At 39.6% G+C, this 16,444-nt stretch overlaps 2 protein-coding genes and 1 long non-coding RNA gene across 3 annotated transcripts; 2 read left to right on the plus strand and 1 right to left on the minus strand.

Annotated features, from left to right (window-relative positions):
- Positions 1-278: 278 nt before the first annotated feature.
- Positions 279-3,324, plus strand: mis18a (MIS18 kinetochore protein A). Its single transcript, XM_079449315.1, has 5 exons — positions 279-603; positions 1,617-1,683; positions 1,769-1,891; positions 1,994-2,096; positions 2,699-3,324. The coding sequence occupies exons 1-5, from the start codon at positions 396-398 to the stop codon at positions 2,774-2,776; spliced, it is 579 nt and encodes a 192-aa protein (XP_079305441.1). The 5' UTR covers positions 279-395; the 3' UTR covers positions 2,777-3,324.
- A 4,053-nt stretch (positions 3,325-7,377) lies between these two features.
- On the minus strand, positions 7,378-16,370 carry hunk (hormonally up-regulated Neu-associated kinase). Its single transcript, XM_079448116.1, has 9 exons — positions 15,697-16,370; positions 13,127-13,419; positions 12,558-12,613; positions 12,074-12,209; positions 11,857-11,984; positions 10,612-10,738; positions 10,332-10,500; positions 10,076-10,229; positions 7,378-9,270 (listed from the first exon to the last, which is right to left on the minus strand). The coding sequence occupies exons 1-9, from the start codon at positions 15,925-15,927 to the stop codon at positions 8,597-8,599; spliced, it is 1,968 nt and encodes a 655-aa protein (XP_079304242.1). The 5' UTR covers positions 15,928-16,370; the 3' UTR covers positions 7,378-8,596.
- Positions 8,509-11,227, plus strand: LOC306889314. Its single transcript, XR_013786193.1, has 3 exons — positions 8,509-9,276; positions 9,417-10,764; positions 10,876-11,227. It is a non-coding gene; the product is annotated as an uncharacterized lncRNA (long non-coding RNA).
- Positions 16,371-16,444: the final 74 nt, after the last annotated feature.

The raw sequence follows: 16,444 nt of genomic DNA on the forward strand, positions 1-16,444 counted from the left end.
ACACAAACCATGGCCCTTACATTCAACTATAATTCAGAACAAAGGGCGACAAATGTGGGTCCAGTCTAAGCTTGAATACATGAAGCAAAACATTTCTATTATTATATTTAATAAATTAATAATTGTTTGTTTTCGGCATTGTTTAGGTTTTAACCAGGAACCCGTTCCCTTTCCTGTAATGTGTTTAGGATATTTAAGTATTTTATTATAGTAAATGTTTGAGTTTAAATAGTGTATTTACTAATTCCATTTCAAATACTCCGTTGCTGCAGAGGGCGCTGTCCATCCGCGTTCACGTCAGGTCAGGAGAAGAACTTTGCCCGCGAATATTAGAAAACATTCACTGGTGGTGCAAATATACCAAGGTGAGCGATATTGGGATTTTGCGGGTAACAATGGCAAACAAATTGAAAGAACACACCGACTGTAGCAATAAAACATACTCTGTTTGTGAGAGTACGGCGGACAGCAGTAACCGAGTGGAAGAAGACGGAGAATCCGACGGTCCTGCGGTGTTCATGTGCGGAAAATGCAAGCTTCCCATCGGCGATTCTCTGTCCTGGGCAGGCAGTGATGACGAGCGGAACCAAATCATGCTCAAACGTAAGAGATTAGGGGTGTTTACACTTACTTTTAGCTCTAGTGAAAACTATTCATTTAGGATGCAATAATATGAATGCTGTACTGATACAATGTTTGAACAGTTGTTATTGAGGCACCCCTTAAGAAAGTTAACCATAGTTTGACAAAAGTTACCATATATTTTCACTTTTGTCCAAAGGAAAACCCCAAGTAACCACACTTTTACCATTTCCTTTTCACTATAGTAATGTTAACTGTATGTAAACTATTTGTAGTAAAACGAAATAGTATTCATTCTGCCAAAACATGCTTACACCTTTACAATAATAAAACCATGGTAAGTTTTGTGAAGAGGATATGTATGATTTTTAAATCGTAAATCGAGTTTATTAAGTTTTATTGATTATACTACAGGGCAATTCCGTGAAAATGTCAACCTTAACGGTTTTTACTATGGTAAGCGCAGATATTCATATTTGGTGCTTCAATACCCATGTGAGACCTCTCTTCAAATTTGTGAAGCATTTGTTTTATATTTAGTGCATGCTTTTTTATAGTCAGTGTGACATCCAAAACGCTACATATTCCTCTTAAATGGACACATGAAAATTCAATTAATTCTGTAAAGAGGCATCCCTTCTTCATTAATTGGGTATTATTGCTTCAGGATTGTGCATTTTATTTCACAGAAATGCTACAAAGTTTGTCGCCTCCCAAAAGCTGTATCCTTTTTTTGTCATATCCATAATGCTTGTTTACCTTTTTCAAAATTGAAAATTGGTTCATAGACTGACATTTATTTTATGTTTAGACTCTATCAACAAGGGTTTAGCAAAATATAAGCAGATGGTTACATATAGTCGTAACAAATTTGTTCTGTGAGCATTTTTATGTCACGTCCATATTGCAAAATGTCACGTCCATAAGGTTGGAATTGCCCTGCATGTGTCTGTAAAATGCTTTTATTAGTCTGCTCTGATGACTCCGCATTAATAACCCCATATAATATATGTAACATTTTGTCTTATTTCCAGGGATTAGTGACAATGTTTCCATAGGTAAGGAGCCCTTTGTTTCCGGTACCCGAAAGGAGCTTGGATGGTGAGATATTTGCTTTTTAGGTTACATTTAGAAATGTTTCCTGAACATCAAGTCAAACTTCTGCCTTTTTGTGTGTGTCATTCAGCCTTGTTGTGGGCCTCACTTGTCATGGCTGTGGTTCAGATTTAGGAATCGTGTACATATCGACTCCAAAGCACCTTGATTGCAAGAGATCCCTATTCTGCTTTAACGTTCAAAGTGTTGAAAGGTAAGTAGCCTAAGTAGTGGTTTTGTGTCTTTTGAATGGGGTAAGCATGTCACCCCATATCTGATTTATGGATAAGAGGACATACATTTCTCTTCTCTGTAGCTATGTAGTGGGTAGTCCAGGTCAGCAGATGCCAGATTTGGACCTTGAAGAAAGGCCAGTAACACTGGAATACCAAGACACTGTTGAGCAGCAGATGACAGAGGTAATGTACCTCAAGTGTTCTATATACTAATCTATATTCATTTAGTAACGGATAACCTTTACATTTAATGTGGAGCTTTCTGTGATTATATCAATATTTAATTAGCTGAGAATATGGGGTTGAAAGAATGTAAATTATAATAGAATATTAAAATGTATGTAGGACAGTATGGGGGAACTTTTATTTGTCAAAACGAAATACAATTTTGAATATGTAATTTTCACAATTAAAACAATAATTTAGGTGTGCCTCTTGTTGTTGCAATTGTGTTTTCTGTTATGGTTAAGATACACTAGCTCTTTTGTATAACACAAAACAAATATACTGCAGAGGGCGCTCTTGTCTTGAAGCAGGAGCTCTTTGTTCGGTCAGCCAGACCGGCAAACAATAGATATTAGAAACTGTATAAGAATTTTATCGACACGAGGTGTGGACAGTTATGTCTGTCTTGGAGATCTAAATGTCATATATTGCTACATGATCTGCTAATTTAATCTGACCTTAGTGTGTAAGAAATGGATACGGCTATCTGTGATTATGGCATTTCCCAAACACGTACTTTGTTTTCTTATCCAGCTTCTGTTTTGTATTGTGCCTTCCAGATAAAATCTTTAGCTGTGATAATAGGACAACGACTTCTGGAAATAGAAAGTAACCTCCAGTGCAGTCCGGGAAAATAAAGTGAGCTGTTAAAAAGCTGTTTTAGATATAATATCTGTGAGTGAAAAAAAAACTTTTTTCTGGATCCCATGTATCTGCTGATCAAGATGACGGAGCTTTTCTGACAACTTTTTACAATAAGATTTGTACAGAAAGGTTTGTATTTATTGTATATGTATGTTTTTGCTTCGTTAAATGCACGCTCCACATATCTTCAGATGTCACGGAGTAGACATCCTGCTGTAAAGCAGATACAAGTTTCTACCCTGCATGTATATTATGGGCTGGTTTTTGTCAAGCCGGTATATGTGTATCTTCTTAGATGGACACACAATAAATAAATAAAGGTGTCAAGCAACTTATTGTATATTTCCCTCCACTTAATTTGTTTTTCATGTTTCATCTTTTGCATCAAAACAACCCGCCCCATCCCATTTACAACTGGTTCAATAACAAGTGGATCGTGAATGGGGGGAAGAGCTCGAGCCATTTGTTTTGTTTACAGTTCGTGTCTAATGTGCCTAGCAACACACTCCAGCAGGAGGCGGGAAAAAAGATTCTCGCGGAGACCCTTGAAACCGCAAGCGCGCCCCCAACTCTGAATTCTGGGGTAGCATAACAACAGCGATAGCGAATGCGCTCGTCTCGGACCAACCAGAGTGCTGTATCTAAGGCCCATGCTGCCATGGAAACAAAGCGCACATGCTACCGCGAGAGCCTGTTGCCATCGCATCCGCCGTTTCCTTAATTGCCGGCCAGCCAGCCAGCTCGCGCGTCGGCCTGCCAAGCTGATGACGTTCCGCTTCAGTGGGCGGAGTCTTCTCCCCTAACACTAGTGGTCCCGTTGAGAGTTCCTTTTCATTCCGTCTTTGAAGTCATTCATTCGTTCTGTAAACCAAGAAGCATCGAAATAGGCGCAGGGAGTAAAAATAAACCCCATGATGTCGTTGCATCATGCTTGCTGGTGGTCTTGAGAAGGGGATGCATCACTCTGTTGAGTGATGCTTTGAAAAGCGTATTGTTTCGGATTAAAGCGTCCAATAAATGACACTCAAATGGTTACACTTTCATTGTAACAAAACCATGTTTAATTTTCATAAGCCCCCATCCAGATGCTTTCTTGTTTATTGAAATTGTAATGAATTTATGTGTCTTACTACAGCCCCGTTATTTCACCTGCTCCGCCAGACGCTGTCAACATGATTAATGGACGCTGGCTGCAATCTTGGAGCGCGTTTCGCGTGCACTGAAGTGCTGATTCTCTGCACTTTCTGTATGATCTCGCTCACCCCGTGCACCTCCATATCAATGGCCGCGCGCGTGCACAAGCGCTTTGTCCTAGAGGACTGTGTGCGGGCGCAAATCAATAACACAGACAGTCTGATTTAATGAAGGTTACCTCTCTGCAAATGCCCCAGTGGAACAGACTCGCTGTGAATCTAAACAAGGACTGTGGTCAAACCTTCTAATTGCAGTGCTAAATGAAAAACATGATCTGTCAGTCGCTCATTTCTTGCTAATATGCAAATCCTGGCCGGTTGTCCGCCCCATTTGTCAAACCCTTCAATCATAACACATCTTGCCTTATGTTGCAAATTTGAGAATTTCCTGACTTGCTTGTACTCGCTGTATGTGTGTTTTTGCAATCAAGGAAAAATCATAATGATAACTGACGCCACACAATATCATTAATGACGGTAGTTTTTCCAATGGAATGTTTGCTTATGAAGTGCATAAAGATGATAAACAAGAGCCAAGGGATTAATGGCGCTAGTTTAACATACAGTATGCTACAGTTTATTGTTATTGTAATCGGATTTCTGTTGTTTCTATTCATAGGATTTACCCCCATTTTAAGGAAGCTAGATTATTTGTCTGTTTTTGAATTTCCAGACACAAAGAAAAATATTTCCAGTGGACCAAACTCGCGGTGAATCTAAACAAGGACTGTGGTCAAACCCTCTAATTGCAGTGCTAAATGAAAAACATGATCTGTCAGTCGCTCATTTCTTGCTAATATGCAAATCCTCGATTGTCCGCACCATATGTCAAACCCTTCAATCATAACACATCTTGCCTTATGTTGCAAATTTGAGAATTTCCTGACTTGCTTGTACTAGCTGTATGTGTGTTTTGCAATCAAGGAAAAATCATAATGAAAACTGACGCCACACAATATAATAAATGACGCTATAGTTTTTCCAATGGAATGTTTGTTTATGAAGTGCATAAAGATAATAAACAATGTCGGCTGTCCGCCCCATTTGTCAAACCCTTCAATCATAACACATCCTGGAATTATGTTGCAAATGTGAGAATTTACTGACCCACTTGTACTCGCTGTATGTGTTTTTTATAATTAATTAATTAACATAATTAATGACGGTAGTTTTTATTGAATATTTGTTTAGTGATAAACAACAGCCAGGGGGATTAATGAAGCTAGTTTAACATACAGTATGCAACAGTTAATTGTTATTGTTGCCTAATCATGTTTTTGTTGTTTCTATTCATAGCATTTACCCCCAATTTAAGAAAACTAGATTATTTGTCTGCTTTGGGCTTTTCCAGAAACAATAATTTTTTTACAGTGGAACAAACTCACGGTGAATCTAAACAAGGACTGTGGTCAAACCCTCTAATTGCAGTGCTAAATGAAAAACATGATCTGTCAGTCGCTCATTTCTTGCTAATATGCAAATCCTCGGTTGTCCGCACCATATGTCAAACCCTTCAATCATAACACATCTTGCCTTATGTTGCAAATTTGAGAATTTCCTGACTTGCTTGTACTCGCTGTATGTGTGTTTTGCAATCAAGAAATAATCATAATGAAAACTGACGCCACACAATATAATAAATGACGCTATAGTTTTTCCAATGGAATGTTTGTTTATGAAGTGCATAAAGATGATAAACAAGGTCGGTTGTCCGCCCCATTTGTCAAACCCTTCAATCATAAAACATCCTGGAATTATGTTGCAAATGTGAGAATTTACTGACCCACTTGTACTAGCTGTATGTGTTTTTTATAATTAATTAATTAACATATTAATGACGGTAGTTTTTATTGAATATTTGTTTAGTGATAAAGAACAGCCAGGGGGATTAATGAAGCTAGTTTAACATACAGTATGCTACAGTTAATTGTTATTGTTGCCTGATCATGTTTTTGTTGTTTCTATTCATAGGTTTTACCCCCAATTTAAGAAAGCTAGATTATTTGTCTGTTTTGGGCTTTTCCAGAAACAATAATTTTTTTACAGTGGAACAAACTCGCTGTGAATCTAAACAAGGACTGTGGTCAAACCCTCTAATTGCAGTGCTAAATGAAAAACATGATCTGTCAGTCGCTCATTTCTTGCTAATATGCAAATCCTCGATTGTCCGCACCATATGTCAAACCCTTCAATCATAACACATCTTGCCTTATGTTGCAAATTTGAGAATTCACTGACTTGCTTGTACTCGCTGTATGTGTGTTTTGCAATCAAGGAAAAATCATAATGATAACTGACGCCACACAATATAATTTATGACGCTAGTTTAACATACAGTTTGCAACCGTTTATTGTTATTATTGCCAAAACAGGTTTTTGTTGTTTTTATTAGTAATATTTACCCCAAGTGTAAGAAAGCTAGATTAATTTGTCTGTTTTTGGCTTTTCCAGACACAAAGAAAAATATGTTCCTCTTTAAAAACAGGATTAGTCTCAATCAGGGTCTGAGCCTGAACAGATTGAGAGATCAAGAGGCCTTTATTTGACTTTAATAATGATGATGCTTTCAGCCATATAACAAAACAGATTTGAATGTTTTACAGACTTGGTCAAATTTGAAACCCTTGTAGGTATGCGTGTTTGTTGCCTCATGCCATGTATGTTCATATTTGTGTTAACTAAAACAGCTGCAGAGAATAGTGACCATAACATGTTGTGTTCTGACCTTTTATCCACGTTGTGTTATGTGCGTAGTCTATAATGTTTATTTCGTACCTTGCTATTCTTAGGAAATATCTTGGGAGTAATGTTTAAATACCATGGTATTTCCATTTACAATCACGGTACCATGGCAGCACCACAGTACTTTTTCACATAAGCGTTCGTAAGCAGTTTTCTGTCTTCCACAGAAAGAATAGGTCTAATTTCATGTTGTTGTGTATGTTGCATGCTGTGCTTTGATAAGTCATGGAGCTTTTAGCTTGTTTTTGCCTCATGAGTGCTAAAGGATTTCCGAGGGCTTTCATTCTGTGTAAACAAAGCGTTATGTTCTAATATACTTTACAGCCTCTTTTGTCCCACAGCTTTTAGCAGCTTATAGGCACACAGATTTATCTGGGCTATATGTTTTAGGGTCACACCCCTGCATTTGTCTCATCTATGGGGGCACAAGAGGGTGTTTGTTTCTGCAAGTGAGGGTGCAGCTGACCGGATTATCAGATCTTTCAGCTGTCACTCATTTAATGGTTATTGCTGGTTTCTCGTGGGAAAAGTGTACAGTTACACCAAGTCACCTGTTTCCCCATAAATGACTGTTAAAGTTTAGAATCTGCGACAGCTTATGTTACCAACTAAATGATCTAGATTTAATCCTTTAAATATGAGAAAAGAAAACACAATGTATCGTTGTATTTTTGCATTTATTTGAGTGTGAAAAAAAGTAATACATGCTGCGTTAAAATAGAAAATCCAGAACACAAATAATAATCTTTAAATATAAATATTTAAATCTGTTTTTTACAGCGTAAAAATCTCTTTAGTTCAGTGAAAGCAAATGAATACAAAAGACCTTCAAATTGATCTTCGCCGTAACAAAAGTACAAAGACGTGTCACCAAAAACGGACATCACATTTTAAAAAAAGTTCTGGTGCATGCAAAAGTGTAGTAAAACCAGATAAAAGTTCACATTTCTACAGCTCAGTCTTCTGTGCGTGTGAAGACTTGGAAGGAGGTCAGACTGCTTTGTAAATCTAGTACAATGTGAAATGACAACACGATTCACTGTTTAACACATGGAATAAAAGACACTTGCGTTATTTACAGACTGTTTTAAAATCTCTTTCGTCCTATGTAAAGTAAAGACATCCAGCTCAGCTTTCAAATATATTCAGGCTATTGCACAAACTATATTTCACTCAATTTGATGCTTTGCCTGTAAAATGAATGACATACACTAACACACCGAATTAGAGTAATACTGGATATCTCCATTGTAGCCTAAAGGCCTAATGCAAGATATTTAAGGCTATACAAAATGCCAGCAATCCCCTATAGGGGAAGAAAATGAAGAACGTCATCTTTCAAAGAATTATAGACACCACAGGTTCAAAGTAAGGATGTAAGGTTTCTTTAGTTCAGTTTCGTTGACCTGAGTGTTTTACAATTTGAGGTTGATTAAAGTAAGCATTCAAATTATTTGCTGAGATGAACGCGTTCAGGAAAACCCTCCAACTGCTCTTAACAGTCTAAGTTGAATAACCGTCCACAAACCCAGAGATTCTAAACACAACTACACATGTTAAAGTGTGGCTATCGTGGGCAGTGACAGCTTGGTTTCATTAACTTGTGCGTAATAAAGTCAGTGGCTCAGCTTGTGAACTTGATTTTCAGGCTTCTACTAGCCTGCGGCCGTGTTACTTTAAGACACATTTGTACAGTGCTTGGAGCCTAAATTTGTTTACTACAACCTTTGATACTTTGGACGCATTCCAAAGAACTCACTGTACGGTTCAATTGTAGCGTGTGCTCTGTCACGCCAACAGCCCAACTACACAAACCGATAGCATAGTTGGTGAGCTACATATTTCTGTATGTTTTTCTATGATTATGCAGATTTGTCATCAGCAAAGAGTCTTTAGAGCTCCTGAAGTGCACAGCAGAGTTTGCATGTGATAAGGAGTTGGAGATTCCACTTCCACCGCCGGTTCGGGCTTAAACGGGGGCAACTGGAAGCTGAAGGGTTGCACTTTTTTCTTTAATATCTGCCCGATACCCATCGAAGGAAACTTGCCACGGTGCTGAGGGCTGTCAGGCTCGTCGCTGGCCCCGCTGCTGGGTGGACTTCCGCTGGAATCTGTGGAGCTGGACCAGTCCGTAGTGGAAGGACTTTTCTTGGGCTGGGGTTTGACTATAAGAACGGGTGGGCTGGGGATGGTGGCCTTCTTTAAGTATGAACTATCGGGCTGAAAGGCGGATACGTGGCGAGGCGGAGAGAGGGCGCCATTGGTCAGCTTGTACCACGGGGATGGAGGAGATTCTTTGCTTGGTTCTTTGCTTGCAGAGGCCCACGAATGAGCACCGAGGGAGGATGGAGGGCGAGCGGGGGTGTTGACAGCTTTTGGGGTGTCTTTGGAGCTGTCTTTCTGGGGTGGCTGGGTCTCGGGCTGAGGATGCGTTGGTGGGGTGTTTGGAAACAGGGGGTGGATCTCCAAGTACTCTAATGAGGAAGAGGTGATGCAACCCCTACGTCCTGAGTAAACATCCTTAAAACCCCCAGTCACAGCTTTTAGAAGACCTGAACGTAAGAGAGAGGAATTCGAGAGGTTAATTTAAAATATAATATGCCCAAGTCTTTAAAACCAAGTCAAACATTTACAACATCCTCATTTCCTAAGAACTTCTATTTAAACACTCCGATACTCTGTCTGGTTTTGATTACAGACATGCACGAGATCCAACCAACCCTGTTCATGAGTTGGAAAAGTTTGTAAGTCTAAGCCTCTTTAATCTCTAATGCAAGAGAATATTACAGGTGAGTGGAACGAGTGACATTTCTAGGTCACTTGATCAACATCGCCAATAAAATCATCTTAAATATTCACACTTGAACAAGTGACAACCACCTGAACACACTGTCCATCACATTGCACATTTGTACATAGCATCTGGAAATTGTACATTGTAAGCAATAGTACGGTAAACCTGTAAAAAACACATCTGTACATTCATTAAGCAGTTATATGTTGTTTTTTGTTTATACTTTTCACTTTTGTATATAGTGCATTATTGTTATCATTTCATTGTCATCTAAGTGCTATATTTCATCTCTTTCATCTATGTTTGCACCCTGTGTATACATACTTGGTAATAAAGCTCCTTCTGATTCTGAAGAGCCCAAAAGCATTTTCATTAATTTTGTTGCATGTTGGAATGTATCCCTTGGGCGACAGCGTTGTATAACAAAAGTGATCTTGAACACAATCAAGAACAAACATTTTTGAATTATTGCTGTGTTTGGTCCTATCTGTTCTTTTATTTCAGGTCTTTCTTGTTTTGATCGTTACTCAAGCACGCATTAATCATCTGTTGCTGTAACTCACCTGTTTTGTGCTTCTTCGCTTTGATTGGGCCTTTGCTCGCAGCAAGATAAACAGGTGTCTGCTTGGGTGGAATTGTGATCTTCTCGATAGGCTTTCTCCACTGGGTCTGAAAAAGCTCACTCTTTTTCTCTTTCTCAATGTTGTATTGTTTCTCCTGGAATGGATTTAAAGCGACGGTAAGTTATACACTGAAACTGAACATACTTTTTAAGGTACACAGCATGCGTTTGCGACCCCTAACCCTCCCCAGACTTACCCTGTACTCCTTTGATAGCCTCTTCATCTTGTTATTAAGGAGGAAGTAAACGGTCAGCGTGTGACAAGCTTTGTTGGTGAGAACCGCACTGAGCACCTCGCTGTGCTTGTAGCTCATTCGCTCAGTCATGTGCAACAGAACCGTATGATTGATCTCTTCAATGTGAATCCTGAGAGGTTAAAAAAAACCTCATTTAATACCAAGCACAATTTAAAAGTCATAAATGGTAAAGTAAAATTAAAGATTTCAATTTGATCTCCATGAAAATCAGCTGGCTGACCTATTTAGGTAAGGAACTTCAGTGTGAGGATTGCCCAGCTGCAGCCAGGAGTCGGCCATCACTTGATGGATGTTGGGTCTCTTTTCAGGGTCTGGCTCTAGAAGTTTCTTCAACAGGTTGACGGCGGCTGTGAACAAAGAAAGAAAGCCATGAGTACTTGCCGTTTATTTAACATTGGGTCTTAATTTAAAATTGTGTCAAAACATAAAAGCACTATGTTTTGAATTACGCTCTTGATCGTGCCATGTATCTTCAATTTTTCAGGAAGTGCTTCTGGAGCAGCGTTGTTTACATCTTGTAAAATGATCTACAGTAAGAGTCCAATTGACCCCCTGCCGTTCGTCTTCAACGGATGAAGGCACAGCTCTGCGTCCTTGAGACGCTAAATACTTGTATTATATAACAAGGCTAATCTCATTTCAACACTGTATCATCTTGTAGCGAGATATCCTGACTCAGATTTAACTGTGAATGTGAATCACTCATTACTGACAATGGCCACGTAATGGAAAATGACTTACAATAAAGGCCTTATTATTTTCTCCATGAGATATATTAACTGGAATCTCCTTTGTGTCTCAACAGTAATTGCTCAAATAAATACAGTGTAAAATGGTTTTGAAATGTTGTAGTTTCTCTATAACTAAAACCGGTTTTTCCTGTGGTTAATAATGGCTTGCGTGCACAAAAACACTGTTTAAGAGGCGTCATTTATTACACTGAGAATTTTGAGAATGCACCTTTCAACCTTCTTGTTTGTTCCATTGACCTCACTTTAAAAGTTTCATACATCTTTCTTTTTTACTGTACTGAGCATTGGCGTGACATGTCAGAAAACTCCCTTGAGGACTGAGCTTTCACCTCCACAAATTAAAAAGTCACAAGAACTGCGTCACACTAAACAAGTGGATCACGCTGCCCATTAGAACAAAGTTACAGAAATCTTTTGTTCATTTTATACCTGTATGACCTGCTTTCTTGTGAAAAACACAAATGAATATATTTTGAACCCAAAGTTGGTAACCACTATAGCGTGGGCACCTTTTCACTTCTGTTGTATGGACACCAAACGAATAATCTTCTTTTTTGTTTTGCGAAAGAAAGAAAGAAAGTCAAACAGGTTTAAAATGACATGAGGGGGGAGTTAATGGTGACAGAATTGACCCGAGTCAACTTTTAAATACTGTTTTTATGATTCAGTTAAACCGGCTCGTATATCTCACCGCGATGTGCTTTTGTTAATACCTGAAGAGGTAGATGGAGGTAGAGGGTTCATATCTTTGTCCACCATTTTCTGATGCAAGGTTTTGAGGTTAAAGGGCTCCACCGTAAATGGAAGTGTACCGGTCAGCATAGCGTACATGTTGACTCCTCTACACACAAAAATGTTTTTCTTGTAAATAACAACTTTCTTTTTGATTTTTTTTTTATTTGAATCGGTTTCAGAAAAATGCCAACTCACATTGACCAGACATCCACTTTGGGTCCGTATTTCTTCCTTGAGAGAAGTTCAGGGGCGGCGTACGCCGGGCTGCCACACTGAGTACTGAAGGGATCAGAGTATCCCAGAATTCCGGCGCAGTTACTGAGGCCAAAATCTACAGAGGGGTAAAAGAGAGGGTCGTGTGAGAGTCAGCAAAGATAACAGTTGTGTGTCCTGGTTAATAGAGGCATTGACTCTTAGTGCCCTCCCGCTGTTAGGGGTCCAAAAGGATTTATGGTTGTCCAACACTAACCATGTCTGTCACACACAGCTGCTAAATAGAGTCCATGCGTTTGCCAGCCATCTCACAAAGAGGTGAGAGGTCATTGAGTTTTAATGAGATACTGATTGCTCTACACATACTATCAGTGTACTTCACTTTAGGTCTTTAGACTCGATGTGACTTCTATTGAATATGCGTGTGATGAGCTTGCATACCATATAAAACAGTGATAGCGCTTACCGATAAGCTTTATGTTGTCTTGTTCATCCAGCAGAAGGTTTTCAATTTTCAAGTCTCTGTTTGAAATATATAAAGAAAAGATATTAGCGTTAAACAATCCTCATTTATTATTGTTGTAATCTACAGAAGCACATCTCTGTTCATGAACACAGATTATTTGCTTATGTAAAGTAGGAAGAGATTACTGGCTGTTTACGGTTAGGGCTGTTCAATTATTAATTGCGATTAATCGCATCTATAATAAAAGTTTGTGTTTACATACAGTATTATGTCGGTGTACTGTGCATATTGATTTAATATTTATACACACGTACACATACGGGCAGATATTAAGACACTTATTATGTAAACACAAACATTTATTATGGATGCGATTAATCGTGATTAATCGTTGAACAGCCACGCTATGCGATATAGAATCTTCTATAATCACATAGTGTCTGCACAGCGTATCTTAGATCACTGTACATATTAAATGTTGTTTGTATGTTATATCTTCCAGTCGCTGACTTCATACAGTATCTTGTAGAATCCACACGCCACAGTGTCTGTATGTTTCCGTCACTCACCTGTGCACTACTCCCGCCCTATGCAGGTGCTCTACCGCCATGACCAGCTGCCGTACGTATTTCTGTGCATCCCTCTCGTCCAGTCTTTTCTTCTCGTAGATGTGGTTCATGAGGTTTCCGCCAGGGCAGAGCTCCATCACAAGGTAGTAGCTGTTCTCCGTCTCCAGGATATCCAGAAGCTGGGTAATGTTCGGATGACGGATCATTTGCTGGATCCGACCTTCACGCCGCAAGTTCTTTGTGACGTAGGAGTCTTTTTTGGCCTTTCTCTTGTCAATTACTTTCACTGCCACCTATGAGAGGACAGACAATGACAGTGTCCATTACTTTCACCGCCACTTAAGAGAGGGCAGAGAATGACAGATTTAAAGGGATGGAGGGACTCGGGAACAAAGTCAAGATGTAAAACGCGAGGGGACTGTTTAATGGTCTCCTTGTGCCGGACCTTGTATGAGTAAAATTTAGTGCTGAGCAGGTGACGTGGGTCCACACTTAGCCAGCCGAGACTCTAATTTCACATTTGCCTGTCACCTCACGTCCCCAGAATGGGATGTTTGACCCTGAGATCTTGTGGAGGAAGGGAACGAACAAATGAGTGATCTAGCACTTCCAGTTAAGAGAAGAATCTCCAAAAGGCTTGTTAATGCCACCTATTTGTCACCAAGATGTTGTAAACCACTAATGCTGTATAAACAGTCGGTCAACATAGCTTTGTCCTCTAAACGTTTACAGATAACAAGTAATTTAGCTTTCGAAGCTCATATAAATTTAATTTAAGAATTTGTCATTCATTTCATTGAATGAAGGTGGGAAGGGTGGGGGGAGAGATGCTTTGTTCCTTATTAAACCAAATTTCTTTGTTTGATTTTAAAGTCTACCTGAAACAATAGTCTAGGAATGTTTGTTCTGCCCTTGATCAAAGTGACCCTCTCCTCACAGGGTGACCCAGAAAAAAATTGAGGGGTGACCGGCCATGCCATCACAATTCATCAGACACAAAAGGAGACAGTTGAGCAAACCGGTCATACATGGGCAATTGAGAAGATAATTGGATCAATTGCTCCAAAAGAGGCGCATGTTTAAAGAGGAAAAAAGGGGACAGAATCCCCCTCGGGGCGAATCCTAAAATGCTAATTCTATATTACTGTCGTGTATCGCCAGTATGGTTAATACAGGCGATTGGTGGTCGATTGGCTGGGGGATGGGGGACCCCTAGAGCGTCAGACTAACGTGTTGTTTTTCTCCCAGGCAGACAAAGGCAGCGAGGGTGAAAGTGGGTTAGGCATGCTTACAACCTACATGAGCGAATCATGTGCTATCACCCACCAGCCAGGAGCCCCACCCTGTCTGTTTTTCTAGGTGATGTCAGAGAACGAAAGCGAGGCTCTCGAGGAGCACGAGGCAGCCTCGCTCCTCTTTGTGATTTCTAGTGTTTGCATCATCGCCCGAGAAAACATTTTCCACAGCAACAGTGAAAAGAGGCTCAGGGGCTTGATAAATCCCTAATGTCCTGAGAAGGTACCTCGGGTCACTCCTTGAAAGACCGACCTGCTCGTTTTTGTAAATGTGCAAATCATTCTGAGCAAAAGCAGATACTGTGCAGTAATAGAGAAAATCAAACCCTACTAAGATAGCATATGGACTAAAACTCTTGCTTTGTGTAATAAAAATACAGTTTTTTACTAAATATTAATTTGATATTAATAGCATTATTATTTCTAAATGTGCTAATAATACTCATTCTAACACATTATGAAATCAAATGACACCAGTTTTAATTTTGAGAAAATGGCAAGTATGCATTGTGGAGTCATGTAACAACAAGGAAATATATTTCATTAGAATACGTTCTTTAAGCAATTTCTCTCGAAATTCTCTCTCGAGCTTAACACAGACACCTGAATGTAAACAGGCTTTGTTTCTATTGTCCAATTTGGAATGAGGAAGATGACACTAGTGAGAAACAACACAACTTCAAGGGATACTTATCTGAAGCAACATTGACTTTTTTGGTTCTGTTGAACACAAAAGAAGATATTTCGAAGAATGTAGGAAAACTAACAGTTCTTGGGCACCTTTGACTACCATTTAAATTCCTACCGTGGCAGTCGGTGGTGCTACAGAACAGTTGTTGCTAACATTATTCCAAAATATCACTCTTTGTGTTCAACAGAACAAACAAATGTATAAATGTTTGGAACAACTAGAGGGTAAGCATTTTCATTTTTGGGTGGAGTATCCCTTTAACTTTATCATCAGGGGATGTTGTTTCACACATTCTTCTCTCAGCAGACACACAAATGACAGCAGACGCCTGGGCATTTCTGTATTTATCTTAACAGAATTCAGTTTTTACTTTATATCAACATTGGTAATACATACGTTCTTGTTTTAAGTGCAGCCAGTAATAGAAAATAACAAATGCAATCGATCTTGACTTTGCCATAACTATTTAGATATACAATGCCCTCTAATATTGAAACAATATAATCAAACGTAGCTTTTAAAACATACATTTGTATCTAGATGTCACTGCTGTAGCAATGTTTCACACATGTGTGTCATCTCACCTTCTCGCCCGTGATTGCGTGAAGCCCCTCGCGCACTTTGGCGAACGACCCCTCTCCCAGCTTCCTTCCGATGAGATAATTCCCAACTTTCTTCGTGTGATAAAAGTTTCTGAGGATGTCCTGGGGAGGTCCGCTGCTTAGAGATGTCTTGCGGTTGTTTTCTGTGCTCGGGGGTTTCACCCCGAAAATCCTCCCGTTGTCCATCCCCATGTCTGTTCCAGCATCGGGCATCCCTGCGCCCGTTGAGAAGCTCTTGTCCTCTGAATCTGAATGTAATATTACCGGTTACGACCACGGATCTCTCGTTAAACTCTTTCGTGTTAAACTGAAAGCTTGGCGAGAATGGGACATCTGAATCCCTGTCCCTAATTCTAAAAGCTTAGCGGAACTTTACGCGCTCTCACGCACCACCTGTTCGGCTCAGCTGGCATGCGCACTCGGTTCTAGATCGCAATAGATGGAAGCAACAACAACATGTATTAAAAGCGAGACTCTTTGGTAATGTAAATAAATGGCCGAAACCTTTAAAATAGAATAGTATTGTCTGATGAAGTCGTTATTAATCCTAAGAAGTCCAGGAGCTCTCTATCGCGCTGTACCTGTTTGAGTGAACGACAAACGTCTGCCGAGTCTCTCACATTATGTTATTTGAAGTAACTTTCCCGGCATGGGGTGGGGGCGTTTCCGATTTGCTGGAAATTCCGTTCTCAGTCACTGGGTTAAATTATAATCCAATCAGCGATCGCGC

The sequence above is a fragment of the Barbatula barbatula genome (genome assembly GCF_947034865.1).
Source record: "Barbatula barbatula genome assembly, chromosome: 24".
In the NCBI taxonomy this organism is placed as follows: Eukaryota; Metazoa; Chordata; class Actinopteri; order Cypriniformes; family Nemacheilidae; genus Barbatula; species Barbatula barbatula.

What these genes read in the sequence shown, in the direction of transcription:
- mis18a (XM_079449315.1), top strand. Translation starts at nt 396, where the DNA reads ATGGCAAACAAATTGAAAGAACACACCGACTGTAGCAATAAAACATAC. An exon ending in AACGTTCAAAGTGTTGAAAG is followed by an intron (nt 1,892 to 1,993) that starts GTAAGTAGCCTA and finishes TCTTCTCTGTAG; the next exon opens with CTATGTAGTGGGTAGTCCAG. An exon ending in TTGAGCAGCAGATGACAGAG is followed by an intron (nt 2,097 to 2,698) that starts GTAATGTACCTC and finishes TGTGCCTTCCAG; the next exon opens with ATAAAATCTTTAGCTGTGAT.
- hunk (XM_079448116.1), bottom strand. Translation starts at nt 15,927, where the DNA reads ATGCCCGATGCTGGAACAGACATGGGGATGGACAACGGGAGGATTTTC. An exon ending in ACGCAATCACGGGCGAGAAG is followed by an intron (nt 13,420 to 15,696) that starts GTGAGATGACAC and finishes GTCCTCTCATAG; the next exon opens with GTGGCAGTGAAAGTAATTGA. An exon ending in ACCTCCATCTACCTCTTCAG is followed by an intron (nt 10,739 to 11,856) that starts GTATTAACAAAA and finishes CTTTGTTCACAG; the next exon opens with CCGCCGTCAACCTGTTGAAG.